We start from the raw sequence: 16,517 nt of genomic DNA, 5'->3' as shown, positions 1-16,517 counted from the left end.
ATGTCTGTCTGGAGTAATTGATATGATATACATACATGAATAAAATAGTAAAACAAAATATTTCTTTGTGACCCCCCATTCATAAGAGCTCACTTTGTTGTGGTATTAACAAATTGATAAGAGATGATGGCGTCATACACGTTTCCGAATGCACGAAATTCACATAAAAAGTTTCGCCTTCTATAACTTTGTTAATAATAGTTGGATTTTCTTCAAACTTTCCAAAGTCATGCCTTACGTTTCTCTCATGGAAGTGTCAAATTTTGTAGTTCTAATATGATCTTAAGGGAGGTTTCCGGCTAAATTTCTAAAATATGCTAATATGCTATTATTAACTTTTTTGTGCAGATTTCGAAACGGGGTGTATTTTGAGGACCAGAATTCGTTTAGATATACCACTGTGCTTTTCTCAGATTTTTCGGTTGGACAGGTTCTGAGAGCGGCCCCTATTACACTGTTTGGGGTTCATATTTTGAACCCTTACTCTCCTATGTTTCACCCGATATCAAACCTGGGGGCAGCTTGGAATTGAGCCCTTGCATTTGATACTCCACACGATCATATTCTGTGGAAAAAAATGTTGCACCTTTCTTTCGCATGTATGTCTTAAACTCAAGACAAAGTGGCGTCACTTGCTATATGTAAGGGATTCACAGATAAGGTCTTCTCACCAAAGTTTGCGACAATCGGTCTAGCCGTTTCCGAATAAATTAGATGTGACAGACTGATAGATAGGCATCGGATCGATTCCAATAAGGTTTTACTTAAAACAAAACTTTAAAAATTGTGCGAATTTGGCTCACGTTTCAACATGGGGGTGTCTGCTTTGGCCACTTTTGAAGTTCAATGTCTGTCTACCTTTTTTTACTGGGGGAAATCCATCATGGGTACGCATCTGGAATCTAGGACACGCATGCCGAATAAAACTTACCAGATTTTCACCACGCTCTCCGCGCGGGACCACCGTTCTCTTATTGCTTCGCGGGGCTGTTCAGTTCTTATCTGCCAGCTGCTACTGCTTTGCGTGGTATTAATTGCAGTAGCTTCCCTTCTATGTCTTCACTGCGCTTCTGCTGCTTTTAGCTACTGGTGGATCCGTTTCAACATTGCAACTACCGCGTCCCATGCTGTATTTGATTGCACCATATACCTTATTAGATTTTCCACCGTTAAACGGGTATTTAGCTCTGTTTAAAGCTATTTCCCTGAGCTTTTAAATGTTGGGCAGGCGAAGAAAACGTGTTATGCATCTTCGGCAGCACCTTTACACATAGGACAATCGAACGATTCATCTAGGCCGAACCTATAGAGGTACTTCCTGCATTTATCGTGTCCGGCTAAGAATTGAGTCAGATCGCAACTTGTCACACCGTGATTCCGCATAGACCTCATACTTATGTCTTGGATAAGCCGCCTGGTCCCATGCTGCTTGCCATGCAGTCAATAACCTCATATGCTCACTTTGCTTGCTTAGGCTCGTTTCCTGATTCTCGTACAAACGACTAGCCTCATCATCTGTCTGTCTGTCTGCCTGTCTTCAGACTCGATTTACTTGGAAACAGAAACACAACCCTCCTTAAGTTCATCTTAGAAGTGCTTGGCATTGGATTTGGCATTAGTATAAGGGATAATAAAAGGCATAACTTTGGAAGTTTGAATGAAATCCAACTATCATTAACAAAGTTATTGACGTTGAAACTTGTGTATTTCACGAAAATTTATTGCACTCTAACAGGTGAATGACGTCATCATCGGTTTTTGTTTTTTTTAGTTAATTATATATCAGCATCAATTAGTCGAGACAGACATGTGTATGTATATTGTTACGTACTTGCTTCACGTAGCTCGTATCACTGAATTGAATAGCACTAGCCAAAAACCCGTTCTATAACTTTAATTTTAGCGTTCATTTTACATTAAATCCATAATTAATTATAGAATAATTCTTTCAAGTGATAAAAGTCGAGGCGTATTTATAACCTACGCGACCTGTTCTAACTCCGGAACTAGACTGACTAGACCTCCGGCCCTTTAATACTCTGCGGAACATTCCAAAAACGCATGCAAAGACTTTGCTAGAAAACTACTTTGCGTCCTTGACAAGATTTCCTTATTGGCATTAAAATCATCTGGTAAATTATCCTAACTAAATACCTATTTGTTCCGGATCGGCATCAAGTTAGGACCTCACAATTCTCAAAAAAATAAATACTCGCCCTACTTCTATACAATTTTGGTGTCCTGGCTAATTGCCATTACTACGATTTAAATTGTTGTTGCACATATTTTTTGCATTGTTATTGTTTGTTATTTTCGTCACACTGCCCACCGCCTAAACTTGTTCGTCCAAGAACCATTGCTATCTGCCTGGTGTTCCGAGTTATGCCCGTCTCTCTAAGTACTCCAATTCCATGTTCGTCCGGCTTCTATTCACTTCGCCTAATTCAGTTAACAGCGTTATTAAATTCCTTAATTTCTCAACGAAGTCCTTCCAATTTCGATTGTGACTTTCGTTTATTTCTTTTATTGGCTTGTAAACTCTGGAACAATACTAGTTGGTCCCCGAAAGGACCTATGGAACATTTGCACGTTGATAATGGCTTTGCATCAATTATAAAATAATGAATGTATGATAGTTCAAACCTCACATATCAGCATGTCCTTTGCAAAACAAAACCTTATTAAAATCGGTTCATTGTCTGTCTGTCTGTCGTTTGTAAAACAAAGCCTTATTAAAATCGGTTCAATGTCTGTCTGTCGCAGGCATTTTTCTCAGAAACGGCTATACCGATTGACACGAAATTTGGTAAGAAGGTGGGTACTGTAGACCCCCATGCAATGAGTAATATCCTCCTACGTTGAGATTTAGGGGGGGTGGTCCCCATACATGTAAAAGGGGGGTGTAAAATTTTTTTCACCAAATATAGTCATGTGGGGTATCAAATGAAAGGTCTCGATTAGTACTTTTCAAAGCCGGTCTTAGTTTTGAGATTTATTAAAAAGGCGGGGAGTGGGAGAGGTCCAAAGTGATGATTTCTTTAACGTACCCATTCTCAGAAACTACCCAACCGAAAAATCTGAAAAAAATATTGAAGCTGCCTCTATATGGTGCCCAGGCCTCAAAATACTCTCCATATCTGTTCAAATTAAGTTAATAATAGTATATTACCGTATTTTTGGGAAAATTGAGTAAAAATCCCCTTAAGTTTATGTCAGAGTTATAAAAGTTGGTAGTAGTATAAAATATAATATGAAGCATATTATCTCCAAGTTTGATCAAAATCATACTATTATTAACAAAGTTACAGTAGCTCAAAATTGTCTTACCGTGTAAATTTACAACCCGAAGTACTAAATCTGATATGCTAAATGCATATTCTTAATGGGCTCCGTACAAATGGGATAGCTTTACACTCAAATATAATCACACAAGAAACAAACAAAACCTTTCATACCTGAAGCGCTCAGCTTCCGGTTTCCCGACTTGTTTTTTTTTTGAGGAGGTGGAAATCTTCAAAAGACACTGGCTTGGACACGCCAGCGTGTGGGATTCTTACCTTCTAAAAACACCCCCGAACCACCGCACGGTATTACATCACGGGGCGAAGTCAGTTCCCTTTCGTCTCTACGCGGGGTACGTAACCGCGCTTTTCTAGTCTCCTCTGCCTTTCGCAGTTTGCTCTGGATAGATACGATCATGGAGTTGATCGCATTCCAGTCCTCCTGACATGCTAACATTCTTCGCACCAGATTCTCTGGTACGAGCACCTCTCCTAGAGTCTCCTCTAGGTTCCTCCTTTCCTCCACAAACCTTGCACAGCGGAAGAATACATGCTCTGGGTCCTCTGGGACTCCATCACAGTTTGGACAATCGGGTGAGGTATCTAGTTTAAACCTGAACAGGTACTGGCGATATCCTCCATGCCCCGTGAGAAACTGAGTAAGATTATAATTAATCTCACCGTGTCGTCTCTCCAACCGCTCCTTGATGGCAGGGATGAGCCTGTGTGCCCACCGACCCTTTCCCGAGCGTTCCAAGCGCTCTTGCCAGATATTAAGAGATCTCTCCCTGCCTGCGATAAAGGGGAAATAGACTTCGCAATATCTATATTCGTCATCTCATCTGCCAAGATGTCAATGGGCATCATTCCAGAGATGACGAATGCTGCATCATCTGAGACAGTTCTGAATGCCGAGCACACCCTTAGGGCTGTTCTTCTGTAGACTGAACTCAGTTTGTTAGCGTTGTTAAATGCAACCTGGAATGCGTTTCCCCAAACTGGAGCTGCATAGAGCACGATCGAACTCACTACCCTAGCTATAAGCAATCTGGAAGCATTCCGTAGCCCTCCCACGTTCGGCATCATCCTTGCCAGAGCCACACTTGCAGTGGATGCTTTGTCATAAACATACTGCACGTGTTGCTTATAGCTAAGCTTCCTGTCCTGTTCTGTTTCATTCCCAAGCATTTGATGGCAGGCCTAGTGATGATATGATTTCCAATTTGTATACAGGCAAAATTTCTTTCACGGCGCTTGGTAATAAGAATCGCTTCCGTTTTTTCCTCCGCAAGTGTCAGACCAGAACTCCCTGGCCAACCCTTAACAGCACTGATCACTGCGTATGAGTATAACTCAGCATCTTCGAGGTGCTTTGCGACCACAACCAGCGCTATATCGTCGGCGTAGCTCACCACCGTGGCTTCCTCCGGAAGGGGAAGATTAACTACATCGTTGTACATGATATTCCACAGCAGTGGGCCCACTACGGAGCCTTGTGGGACACCCACGGAGACAACGTACTTCTGGGGTTCGTCATCGGTGTCATAGCAAAGCCTCCGTTCTTGTAAATAGCTGTTGATAAAAGCTGCAAGATAAGCGGGAATACCAATCTTTGCCAGAGATTTCCGTACTAGTTTCCAATTGTCTGGATTTTACGGCAAGCTTAACGGCCCTATTCGGAACGCCATCCAGACCCGGAGCTTTGTTATCTCCTATCCTAGCGCAGATCTCCAGCAGCTCGTCCCTGGTGACTGGTGGTATTGCCGTGTCGTTCAGAGGTCGCTGGAAGCTGTCTGAATAACCCCTGGATAATTTTTAACAAGAGTGAAGGGCACATGATCTGCTTCGTTGGATGGCGAGCTTGAGGGTTTTGCGGGCTTCCTTATAGGCGCGCTCTTTTTGCCCTTAGTCGATCCTGCTTACCGCTCTTCTGGCTCGGTGACAGGCGGATCGAAGGCTAGTCAGTTCAGTATTCCACCAGTAGTTTGGTCTTCTACTAGGGAATGAGCACCGCTTAGGCATGGACGCATCACACGCTTTGGCGATGCATTTGGCCACATGGGCAGCTCTTTCCGTAGAGGCGCCTGCTTTATTAATTGGTCGAACCACACCTCCATAAAGGTTTGCTCATCCAGAGTTTCAGCGGACTAGCCTGACATCTTCCTCGGTTTCGAGCATGATGGTATTCTGCCCGGTGACTCCACCCATAGCCCAAAGAAGATCCGTCAGTCTGTCTGTCTGTCTGTCACACACACTTTTTCAGAAACGGCTACACAGATTAGCACGAAATTTGGTGAGAATGTGGGAACTGTGGACGCACAGACATGCAATGAGTGATATCCTTCTACGTTGAGATTTAAGGGGAGTCCCCGTACATGTAAAAGGGGGGTGTAAAAATTTTTTTCTCCGAATATAGCCATGTGGGGTATCAAATGAAAGGTCTCGATTAGTACTTTTCGAAGCTAGTATTAGTTTTGAGATTTATTAAAAAGGCGGGGAGTGGGGGGGGTCCAAAGTGATGATTTCTTTAACGGACCCATTCTCAGAAACTACCCAACCAAAAAATCTGAAAAAAATATTGAAGCTGCCTCTATATGGTGCCCAGGCCTCAAAATACTACTATAGTATATTACCATATTTTTGGGGAAATTGAGTAAAACCCACCTTAAGGGTATCCCAGAGTTATAAAAGTTGGTAGTAGCTATTTTATGCTATGAAGCATATTATCCCCAACTTTGATCAAAATCATATTATTAGTAACAAAGTTACAGTAGCTTAAAATTGACTTTATCGTGTAAATTTGCTGCAACTGAATATTAATTTCACACTAAAGTCGGTAGTCAGGCATGCTAAATGCACATACATAACGGGCTACGTACAAATGGGGTAGTTCTACACTTAAATATACTCACGGAAGAAGCAAACAAAACCTTTCATATCTGAAGCGGCGAGCTTCCGGTTTCCCGAGTTATTAATTTTGCCGATCTTCTTCCATCTATCACTTCGCTTTCTTCACAGTAATTATCCCAAAAACTCTTGTTTTTCTGTTTCCATTTATGCATCTCTTCTGATTCCTTCCACTTCCTGCGATGCTTCTTATAATTCCGTGTTACGTTCCTTCCTCTACTCGAATTATACTCGTAACACTCGCTTCTAAAATCACTCATAAGTGTTACGCTCATCGATTTTATAATTTGGTGTCCTGGCTAATTGTCATTACTACGATTTAAATTGTGATTAAAGTGATTTTCGTCACAATATGTATGTGCTAATTAAGTTTCCGGGTAGTGTCCAATAGGATAGACATGTGTGTAGTACTAGTGGTATTTATTTTAAGTACATATTTGTATGCTTTTGCGCCCGGGGTAAAGTGGAAATGCGTGAGGATGCGTTAGATCTATTTTGACGGGAAACGTGCGTTTATTTAGGATTAGCACAATATTGATATCTTTGATATGTATGTACATATGTATATCTGGAATTTAGCAATTAATGAAGGACTATATTTTGCATTATTAGCTATTGATGAATAGAAAACTATGCATAGGGAGTTCCGCACATAATATGAGCCCAAAACCTTTCACCCGAAGCGCCCAGTTTCCGGTATTTAGACTTGTTAATTTTAAAATGTTGGGGTTTGAATGGAATGTGTTGTGACATACTCAACAGAAACTAACCTTTGGAATCTTCCAGGATGGAAGTCTCTTTAAAAATTCATTCATAATTTTCCATAGATATTTTTGTTGAATTCATAAAAGGTATGGGCATTGTTAAGTATATCCAAGATACCATGTCGTCCCTTATCGCTTGTTTCCTGGGAGCAATGAATCAAATACTTCGAACCGAATCTAATCGAAACAAAGAAACTTATTTATGTATTTCTCCAATATTTTCCAATGCAGTCGCTTCGTGTCGTGCAAACTAAGACTATAGTGAAAGGATCCGCAGCATAACGAGAGCAAATCGAATTTATAATAGTTTGAGCTTTTCAGCAACTTTTGCGTCAACTACAGTTTCTCCACTGAGCCCCATTATCACTCAGGTGTATATTGTTCTACACTTGAAGAAATCGGGGGCACTTTTATTCAATTTCGAACTTCCCTTTTTATAGACTTGCCTGTAAGGATAACCTATTACAACGATGTCGATTCCTTCAACTCTATTAAATGACGAAACGGAACGTATCAAGACATTCGAAGGACGATGGCCTCTATCATGGATGGATATGAAACTACTGGCGCAAACTGGAATGTACTACACGGGCACAGATGATACAGTTAAATGTAATTTTTGTGGGGTCGAAATCAGTCGCTGGGAGGAGACGGATCATCCGGTCCTTGAACATATGCGATGGTCCCCGAATTGCCCGTTGATGCGAAGACGATATACAGCAAATATTCCATTAGATGAAGTTGTACTAGATAGGATCCTCCCACCTGCCACATATGATGTTTGCGGTGCAACTGAAATTTTAGATATCAGACCCCAAGCTTACCCCGAAGATTCAATCATGCAACCGATCCGATTCCCAGATCATCCTGAATATGCTATTGAGACTGCACGCCTTCGATCGTTTGCAGGGGGGGTCAGGACAATGAAACGAAAATTGGAACAATTGGAGGACGCTGGCTTCTTCTACACGGGCATTGGCGATCGAGTGAAATGTTTTAGCTGTGGCGGTGGACAAAAGGATTGGGATGAATCGGATGATCCATGGGAACATGTTTCGTGGCTGCGCAATTATCATTTCTTGAAATTGAATAAAATTGAAAAGTTTATCGATTTCGTTATTGCCAAATTCAAATCGAATAAGGAAAGCGAAACGAAAAACGAAGGTAGCAATACATCGAGTACGAGTGGTGTGTCGAGCGATGATGAACATTCGTCGCACGAGTTAGAAGCAGCTAAGGATGATGAAGTGAATTCCACCGAATCAGAACAAAAAGGAGGAAGTTTCGAATTGCGTGACAAATGCCGTCATAGCCATAAGAAAAAGATAGTTCCAAATGAGAAAGTTTGTAAGATATGCTACGTGAACGAATACAACACTGCATTTTTGCCTTGCGGTCATGTAGTTGCGTGTGTAAAGTGTGCATCCTCCGTTACAAAGTGTCCAATGTGTCGGCAACCTTTTTCGAACGTTATGCGAGTGTATTTTTCTTAATTCAACAATTCAAAATATTGGCAGCGAAGTATCTATGTAAAGCTGGAATATTATCTGCAGCAACATTTAAAAATTGGAGGGAACATCTAAACACCAATAAACTATAAAGTTTCAAAAACCCTTGGCCTAGTTTTCAGTGTTTAGTATTATAATTATTGTATACATTGGGTTAAGCATTGGATTAGTAGCAATTAGTAGTAATTTTCTACTTTTTTTGAATAGTTATATTTTTAATTGATTTAATATTATTATTACCCAGTATTTACTCAAATAAAAGAATATATTTCATGACCTTGTGTAGTAAAATTAGAAATAACAAGTATATCCACATATACGAAGTAAAAAACAACTGAAGTTGATGATGACGTCATTTACCTCTTAGAGTGCAATAAACTTTCGTGAAATGCAAAAATTTCAACGCCAATAACTTTGTTAATAATAGTTGGATTTCATTCAAACTTCCAAAATTACCATCATCATCGTCAACGGTGCAACAACCGGTATCCGGTCTAAGCCTGCTTAATAAGGAACTCCAGAAATCCCGGTTTTGCGCCGAGGTCCACCAATTCGATATTCCTAAAAGCTGTCTCGCGTCCTGACCTACGCCATCGCTCCATCTTAGGCAGGGTCTGCCTCGTCTTCTTTTTCTACCATAATAATTGCCCTTATAGACTTTCCGGGTGGGATCATCCTCATCCATACGGGTTAAGTGACCCGCCCCCCGCAACCTGTTGAGCCGGATTTTGTTCACAACTAGACGACCATGGTATCGCCCATAGAGTTCGTCGTTATGTAGGCTACGGAATCGTCCATCCTCATGTAGGGGGCCAAAAATTCTTCGGAGAATTCTTCTCTCGAACGCGGCCAAAAGTTCGTAATTTTTCTTGCTGAGACCCCAAGTCTCCGAGGAATATATGAAGACTGGCAAGATCATTGTTTTGTACAGTAAGAGCTTTGACCCTATGGTGAGACGTTTCGAGCGGAACAGTTTTTGTAAGCTGAAATAGACTCTGTTGGCTGACAACAACCATGCGCGGATTTTATCATCGTAGCTGTTATCAGTTGTGATTTTCGACCCTAGATAGGAGAAATTATCAACGGTCCCAAAGTTGTAGTCTCCTATCTTTATTCTTCCAGTTTGACCAGCGCGGTTCGATGTTGTTGATTGGTTGGTTTTCGGTGCTGACGTTGCCACCATATACTTTGTTTTGCCTTCATTGATGTGCAGCCCAAGATCTCGCGCTAATTGCCGCATGCTCGATCTGGATGAAGGCAGTTTGTACGTCTTGGGTGGTTCTTCCCATGATGTCGATATCGTCACCATAGGCCAGTAGTTGGGTGGACTTAGAGAGGATCGTACCTCTTGCATTTACCTCAGTATCACTTTCTCCAGGGTCAGGTTAAAGAGGACGCATGATAGGGCATCCCCTTGTCGTAGACCGTTGTTGATGTCGAATGGTCTTGAGAGTGATCCTGCTGCTTTTATCTGGCCTCGCACATTGGTCAGGGTCAGCCTAGTCAGTCTTATCAGTTTCATCGGGATACCGAATTCTCTCATGGCCGTGTACAGTTTTACCCTGACTATGCTATCGTAGGCGGCTTTAAAGTCGATGAACAGATGGTGCAACTGTTGTCCATATTCCAACAGTTTTTCCATCGCTTGCCGCAGAGAGAAAATCTGATCTGTTGCTGATTTGCCTGGAGTGAAGCCTCTTTGGTATGGGCCAATGATGTTCTGGGCGTATGGGGCTATCCGGCCTAGCAAGATAGCGGAGAATATCTTATAGATGGTCCTCAGCACCGTGATGCCTCTATAATTGCTGCAGTGTATGAGACACATAATGCCTCGTTGCCAATCGTCAGGCATTGATTCGCTGTCCCATACTTTGAGCATCAGTTAATGAACCATTTGCTCTAACTGGTCGCCTCCATATTTAACCAATTCGGCTGTAATTCCATCGACTCCTGGCGGCTTATGATTTTTTAGCCGATAAATTGCACAGACTGTTCTTCCTATACTTGGTGGTGGCAGTAATTGTCCGTGGTCTTTAGTTGGCGGAACTCGCCGATGTTCTGGTTGTTCAGTAGCTCATCAGCTTCCTTTTTTCGTCTGTGAAGTCGCTTCTCCGCTCGACGGAGTTCGTGATAAGTCTCTGCGCGTGACTGCGTTCTTTAAGAATGCAACATTACTCGGTACGCGGCATTCTTCCGTTCCGTTGCTAGCTTACATTCATTATCAAAACAGCCGCTCCGACTCTATTTGCGGCGGGGGCCAAGTATTTATTTATTTATTTATTTAATGAGGACAATACACAGAAAACAAATTTCTTATTACATATTGTCCTCAGAGGGAGGAGCAAGTAAATGGCATATTTTGCGCTTAAAGCTAGAGAGGGACATAGAGTCAAAGGATCCAAGCTGTAGGGCATTGTAGGACCGGCAAAACCTCGGGATCGGAGAGTGAAAGTAAATCTCGAGCTCGGCGAAGGGTACATCAAAAATGTCCGCGTGTGTTATGAGACGAGGCGATACGGAAAGTAATATCCGAGTTGGCGGAGCAGTCCATCAGACCATTGCAGAGTTTGAAAAGAGTACACATATCAAGGAAGATACGGCGTTGCTGTAGGGAGGGGAGATTGAGGGTGCGGAGTCGTGATGGATAATCAACCCGTGGAAGGTTCTTTTTGTAAAAGAGGGTCCGGGTGAATTTGCGTTGTACAGCTTCAAGAGCGCGGCCGTCACGGATGCGGAAGGGGGACCAGACTACACAGCAATATTCAAGGATGTTTTTGACAAGGGAATTGAAGAGTGTTAAGGAGGGCTGGATTGAGGTAAAGTCGGACGAGGAACGTAGGATAAAACCAGACATTTTGGAAGCTCTATTGATGATGTCAACGAAGTGGGAATTGAAACGAAGTTTATCGTCGAATATTACACCCAGGCCTTTGAAGGAGGTCAGTAGTGAAAGGGTTTGACCACTGAGAGAATAGGAAAAGGATGATGGGGAGGGTTTAAGGGAATAGCGCATCCAGTGGCATTTGTTGACATTCAGTGTTAGCTTGTTGACCAAACACCAACGGGCTAAATTATCAAGGTTGGATTGTAAGAGAGCACAGTCCAATGGAGACGAAACAGAGGCAAACAATTTAAGGTCGTCTGCGTAAAGCAAATACGGACAGGTGAGGATGGAGGTGAGATGATTGATAAAAAACAGGAAGAGTAGGGGGCCAAGTGTAGAGCCATGGGAAACACCAGAGGAAGGAGAGAAGGAACCAGATGAGTGACCATGAAAAGAAACTTGCAGGAACGGTATGAGAGATAGGAGGAAAGCCAGGAGATGACTGAGGGAGGGAAGTCTAGCGAAGAAAGTTTAGAGAGGAGAATGTTATGGTCAACGGTGTCAAAGGCTTTGGAGAAATCAGTATAAACAGCATGTACCTCCTGTCGTGAATTCAAGCGTTTAGCAATAAAGTTGTTAAAGACCAGAAGATTTGAAGCCGTTGATCTATGTTTCACGAAACCATGCTGCTCTTTGAGGTGACCGAAGTACGCGGTCAACCAGTCGTTGACGTATCTTTCTAGGATTTTGGAGCAAAAGGAGAGAAGGGAAATGGGGCGGTAGTTCACAGCAAGGGAAGGGTCTCCGCTCTTGAGAATAGGAATGATAAGGGCCTCTTTCCAGAGACGGGGAAAGTAGCATTCGTCTACACTTTTGTTGTAGATTATACGGAGGGGGAGGGAAATGTGTTTTCTACAGTTAAGGAGGAAGAGATTAGGAAGCCCATCGGGGCCAGGTCCGACATTGGGGTCAAGGTTACCAATGAGGAACTCAACGAAGGAAGGCGTAAGGAGAGGAAATGTAAAGTATGTTTGTGGTCATATTTATGATAATGTGAGTGTCAAGGTGATTGTCAAGATCATTTGTTGATGCTCCAGTACTTCTGTTGACTGCGGTTATTGCGGCATCAATTTCCCTCTTATAGGTGTGTGTGGATGACTTCAGTGTTAACTCTCACCTGATTGTCAGAGGGGATTCTAGGTGGTATTGCTATTCGAGCTCGGAGCATCATGCCAACAGGATAGTGATCCGAGTCTATATTGGCTCCCCTGTATGTTCTGATATTCATCAAGGCTGAGAAGTGGTGGCTTTTGATCAACACGTGGTCAATTTGGTTAAAAGTGGTCCGTCTGGAGAGGCCCACGTATGTTCGTGGATCGCTTTCCGCGCAAACCACTGCTAATTGGATGATCCGCAGTCCGTTATCATTTGTATTTTGGTGGTGAATCGCCTGAATACGGGCTCCGTCCCTACTTGACTGTTAAAATCCCGAAGTATGATTTTGATATCAAATCTGGAAAAGGTTTCGTTCTACTGTCTCGTAGAAGGTATCCTTCTCCGACTCTGTAGTCTCCTCTGTAGGGCGTGAACGTTAATGAGGCTTATATCATATTTCAAAATTTGCCTTGCAAGCGCAGAGTGCATAGCCGTTCGCTTATGTTTTCAAAGCCGATAACAGCAGGTTTTATTTTTTGGCTGACTGACCTACTCCGAGCACATGGTTTACTGAATGGCCACTATAAGATATGGTGTAGTGGCTCTTCTCCAGAAAACCGGTTCCTGTCCAACGCGTCTCCTGTAACGCTGTTACATCAGTCCTATATTGGGACAGAGTATCGGCTAGCTGCTCAGCAGCTTCATCTCTGTACAGGGAGCGCACGTTCCATGAGAAAATGCGCAAATCTTTATTCCTTTGTCGTTGCCGGGTTCGTCGTTGTATAATCCGTCCAGTCCGAGGCTCCTGTTGTGGCTTCGTAACAAGTTGTTTTCCGTGTAGGGTTGTCAGCCTTACCCAATCCCCAACCTGGAAGACCAGTTGGTACAATTTATCCCGTTTTTAGGCGCGGGAGACTCGTCTTCATCCTCCTCCGTCTGCAGCTTTTCGTTAAGAAAGAGCTCCCAGTAGTCACCACGTGGAGGTGCAGATAGGGTTTGGCAGTAGAGCTGTTGGTGTTGGTTCAGCAGGCATTTCCCAGGTTTTATGCTCCATCGGGTACCAATCCACGTTTCGCCCTGGGACCTATACTACCCTTTGACCGCCTTATGCCTTATATTATCCCTTATACCGATGCCAAATCTTATACTTGTAAGATGAACTTAAGAGGGGTTTTTGGGTAAATTTCTAAAATATAGTAACTAACTTTAACTTTATTTGAACAAACATCGAAATAAGATGTATTTTGAAGCCTAGATTTCATATAGACGCACCACTGTGATTTTTTTTCAGATTTTGCGGCTGGATAGAGCACGAGACCTGTTTTACTTTTTAAGGCACATATTTTGAACTCTCACTTTCCTATGTTTCACCCAATATCAAGAATAAAATCAGTTTTGAAAAGTACTAATCGATTCCTTTCATTTGATATCTTACATAACCATATTCGGTGAAAAAAAAATGTATGCATACGAAGGGGGGTGTATGCATGGAGAGCCCCCTTGAAATTCAACATAAAATAGCGCCACTTACCATATGTAAAGGGGTTCATAGATCACATCTTCTCACCAAATTTCGTTCCGTTACAATTGGTTCAGCCGCTTTCGAGTAAATCGAGTTTGATAGGCAAGTCAAACGTCAACGCTGAGTTGACAGACAGTTGTTTCACACAAAACCTTAAAAATTATTATCTGAGGCAAAAAGCAACTAATTGAGAAAAACTTAAAACAACACGTTGGGTATTTAAGGGGAGAAACCGCATTAGGAGGTTTTCAGAATTAATGTCTGCCTGTCTGTCCGTCTGTCTGTAAGTCGCTCACACCCGATTTAGTAGGGAATGGATGAACCGATTGTCGCGGAATTCGGTGAAAACATGTAGTCTGTATGTCCCTTTATATGCAACGAGTTGCATTTGCATTTTGCATGGGGATTTAAGTATCCGGATGGCTCAAGTGGTTAGAACGCTGGGCTGTCGTAGCGGAAAGCCGCGGTTCAAATCTCACTGGCGGCGGTGGGATTTGTTATCGTGACTGGATGTCAGATACCAATCGACTCAGCTGTGAATGAGTACCTGAGTCAAATCAGGGTAATAATCTCGGGCGAGCGCAATGCTGACCACATTGTCTCCTACAGTCAACTGTAGTGTACCGTTACGGTCTTGAATGAAGTGCTCTAACACACTTCAAGGCCCTGATCCAATATGGATTGTTGCGCCAACGATTATTATTATTATTATTATTTAAGGGGGCTCGCTATATATGCGAAAGTTGAGTAAATTTTTTTTCATAGGTTATGGTCGTGCGGGGTATCAATCGTAAAAGACTCAATTAGTACTTTTCGAAAATGATGGAGATGATGGAATGATGACTCAAATTATGCGTCCCAAAAAGTGAAATAAGTCTCGTTCTCAGAACCTATCCAAACGAACAATCTAAAAAAAATCACAGTGATGCATCTATACAAAATCTAGACTTCAAAATACATCCCATTCCGATACTTGCTCAAATAGAGTTAAGAATTGCTTATTATTATTTTTTAGAAATTTACCTGAAAACCCCTTTAAGTTTATTCTATATAAAATACAATTCTCGAAAGTTTGCAATCCAACTGTTACCTGTTGCTCTTCAGTAGATGGCGGGCTCACGACCACTCGTCAGCGCTTTGAATTAAACAAAGTAGAGCAACATGCTACTTGCAACAGGTTTCGGACACGGTGTTCCTAAGGGTGGGTTCGCGAGGCAGAGTTTGATGAGATCGTCTCTACTTTGCGATGGAAACCGCCAGCCATCAGTCACAAAATTTTTTTGCCGGTACGTGAGTACCAGTGATATTCAACTTTTGTACTTATATATGTACATACATATTGGATGCTTTGGTGCATGAAGTAAGGAGGAAATATTCAATATGTATATATACGCATAACAAATACGTACATACCAGTATGCGATAATAAACAATTTTTATTTGGATTGAGCATAATATTCAACTCCTAACACGTATATCTTCTTCTTTTCTTCAGCCTTTGTCCCGTTCACAAGCGGGGTCGGCTCGTTGTGAACGGTTTCACCCTGATCTAGATGCAATCGGGAGGCTTTTAAATCGCCATCCGCGTGTATCTAGCCACCGATGTTTTGGACGGCCTTTTGGTCGCTTCCCATCGACTTTGTTTAGACCAATCCTAGCAAGCGAACTCTCCCTGCCGCTAATGTGACCATACGATCGAAGACGCCTCTCTCGCAGTTTTTCCACATTCGGTGCAGGAAGGAATATTTGAATTTGTAGCTATCTGCGAGAAGAAAAACGTGCATACGTTCCTCACATAAGATGAACACAAAACCTTTGTACCTGAAGCCCTCAGGTTTCGATATTCCGACTTGCTTTAGTTGAAAAAAAGTTGTAGAATTGCCAAAAGTTGTCACGATTGCGTGAGAAGAAAGAATAAATGATCTCACTTGCGCGATTATCAACCATTATGAATGTGGAGAAATCGTGGAATCTAGTTAAAGACACCATCCACAAAGCAGCCTTTGTAACCCTCGGGGTAACCATACCAGGTAAGCGGTTCATCAAACGAGATACTTGGCGTTAGAATGATTGTAAAAAAGTTCGTGAAAAGAAACGCTTTTAAGGGGGTCATCCCATGTGTCGGATTCGTAGAATCGAATTTTTTTTTTTGGCATCAATTGTATCTAGATGTAGTGCAGAATATATGGGAAAAGTGATTTTTTGATCTTCGGAATCGTTCGGAAATTATAGTGTTAAACACGTGATAAATCACATGTCAGATTCATGTCGATCGTCGTAATAAAGCGCGTATTTATCGGTCCGAATGACGTTCGAATGACTTCGCTAAAAGGCCAAAAATGAAAGCCAAGGCTGCACATGTGTTTCTTCAAGAAACCTAAGGTTTATAGATTAGGTGTAGCAGATTAACGGTCATTTTAGGTTTTAAGGCTAAAAATTGCATTCTACTTTTTAAATGGGTTTTTCTCGAAACTGCATGTTGGAAATCAGCTGCCACCATAGCCCAAAATCTATCTAACGAAATTCTTTGAAATTTTTACGACTTATTCAGAACAT

General features: G+C 42.1%; 1 protein-coding gene across 1 annotated transcript; it reads left to right on the top strand.

Annotated features, from left to right (window-relative positions):
- The first annotated feature begins 7,246 nt into the window (after positions 1 to 7,246).
- On the top strand, positions 7,247 to 8,548 carry LOC119649076 (death-associated inhibitor of apoptosis 1-like). Its single transcript, XM_038051070.1, has 2 exons — positions 7,247 to 7,323; positions 7,393 to 8,548. The coding sequence occupies exon 2, from the start codon at positions 7,423 to 7,425 to the stop codon at positions 8,443 to 8,445; it is 1,023 nt and encodes a 340-aa protein (XP_037906998.1). The 5' UTR covers positions 7,247 to 7,323; positions 7,393 to 7,422; the 3' UTR covers positions 8,446 to 8,548.
- The last annotated feature ends 7,969 nt before the right edge of the window (positions 8,549 to 16,517 follow it).

This window comes from Hermetia illucens, chromosome 2 (assembly GCF_905115235.1).
Source record: "Hermetia illucens chromosome 2, iHerIll2.2.curated.20191125, whole genome shotgun sequence".
Classification (NCBI taxonomy): Eukaryota; Metazoa; Arthropoda; class Insecta; order Diptera; family Stratiomyidae; genus Hermetia; species Hermetia illucens.
Note: the sequence above shows the minus strand (reverse complement) of the source record. Positions and strands in the feature narration are given on the sequence as shown.

Bases quoted from the DNA above. Each gene is read 5' to 3' on its own strand.
- LOC119649076 (XM_038051070.1), top strand. From the start codon at position 7,423: ATGTCGATTCCTTCAACTCTATTAAATGACGAAACGGAACGTATCAAG.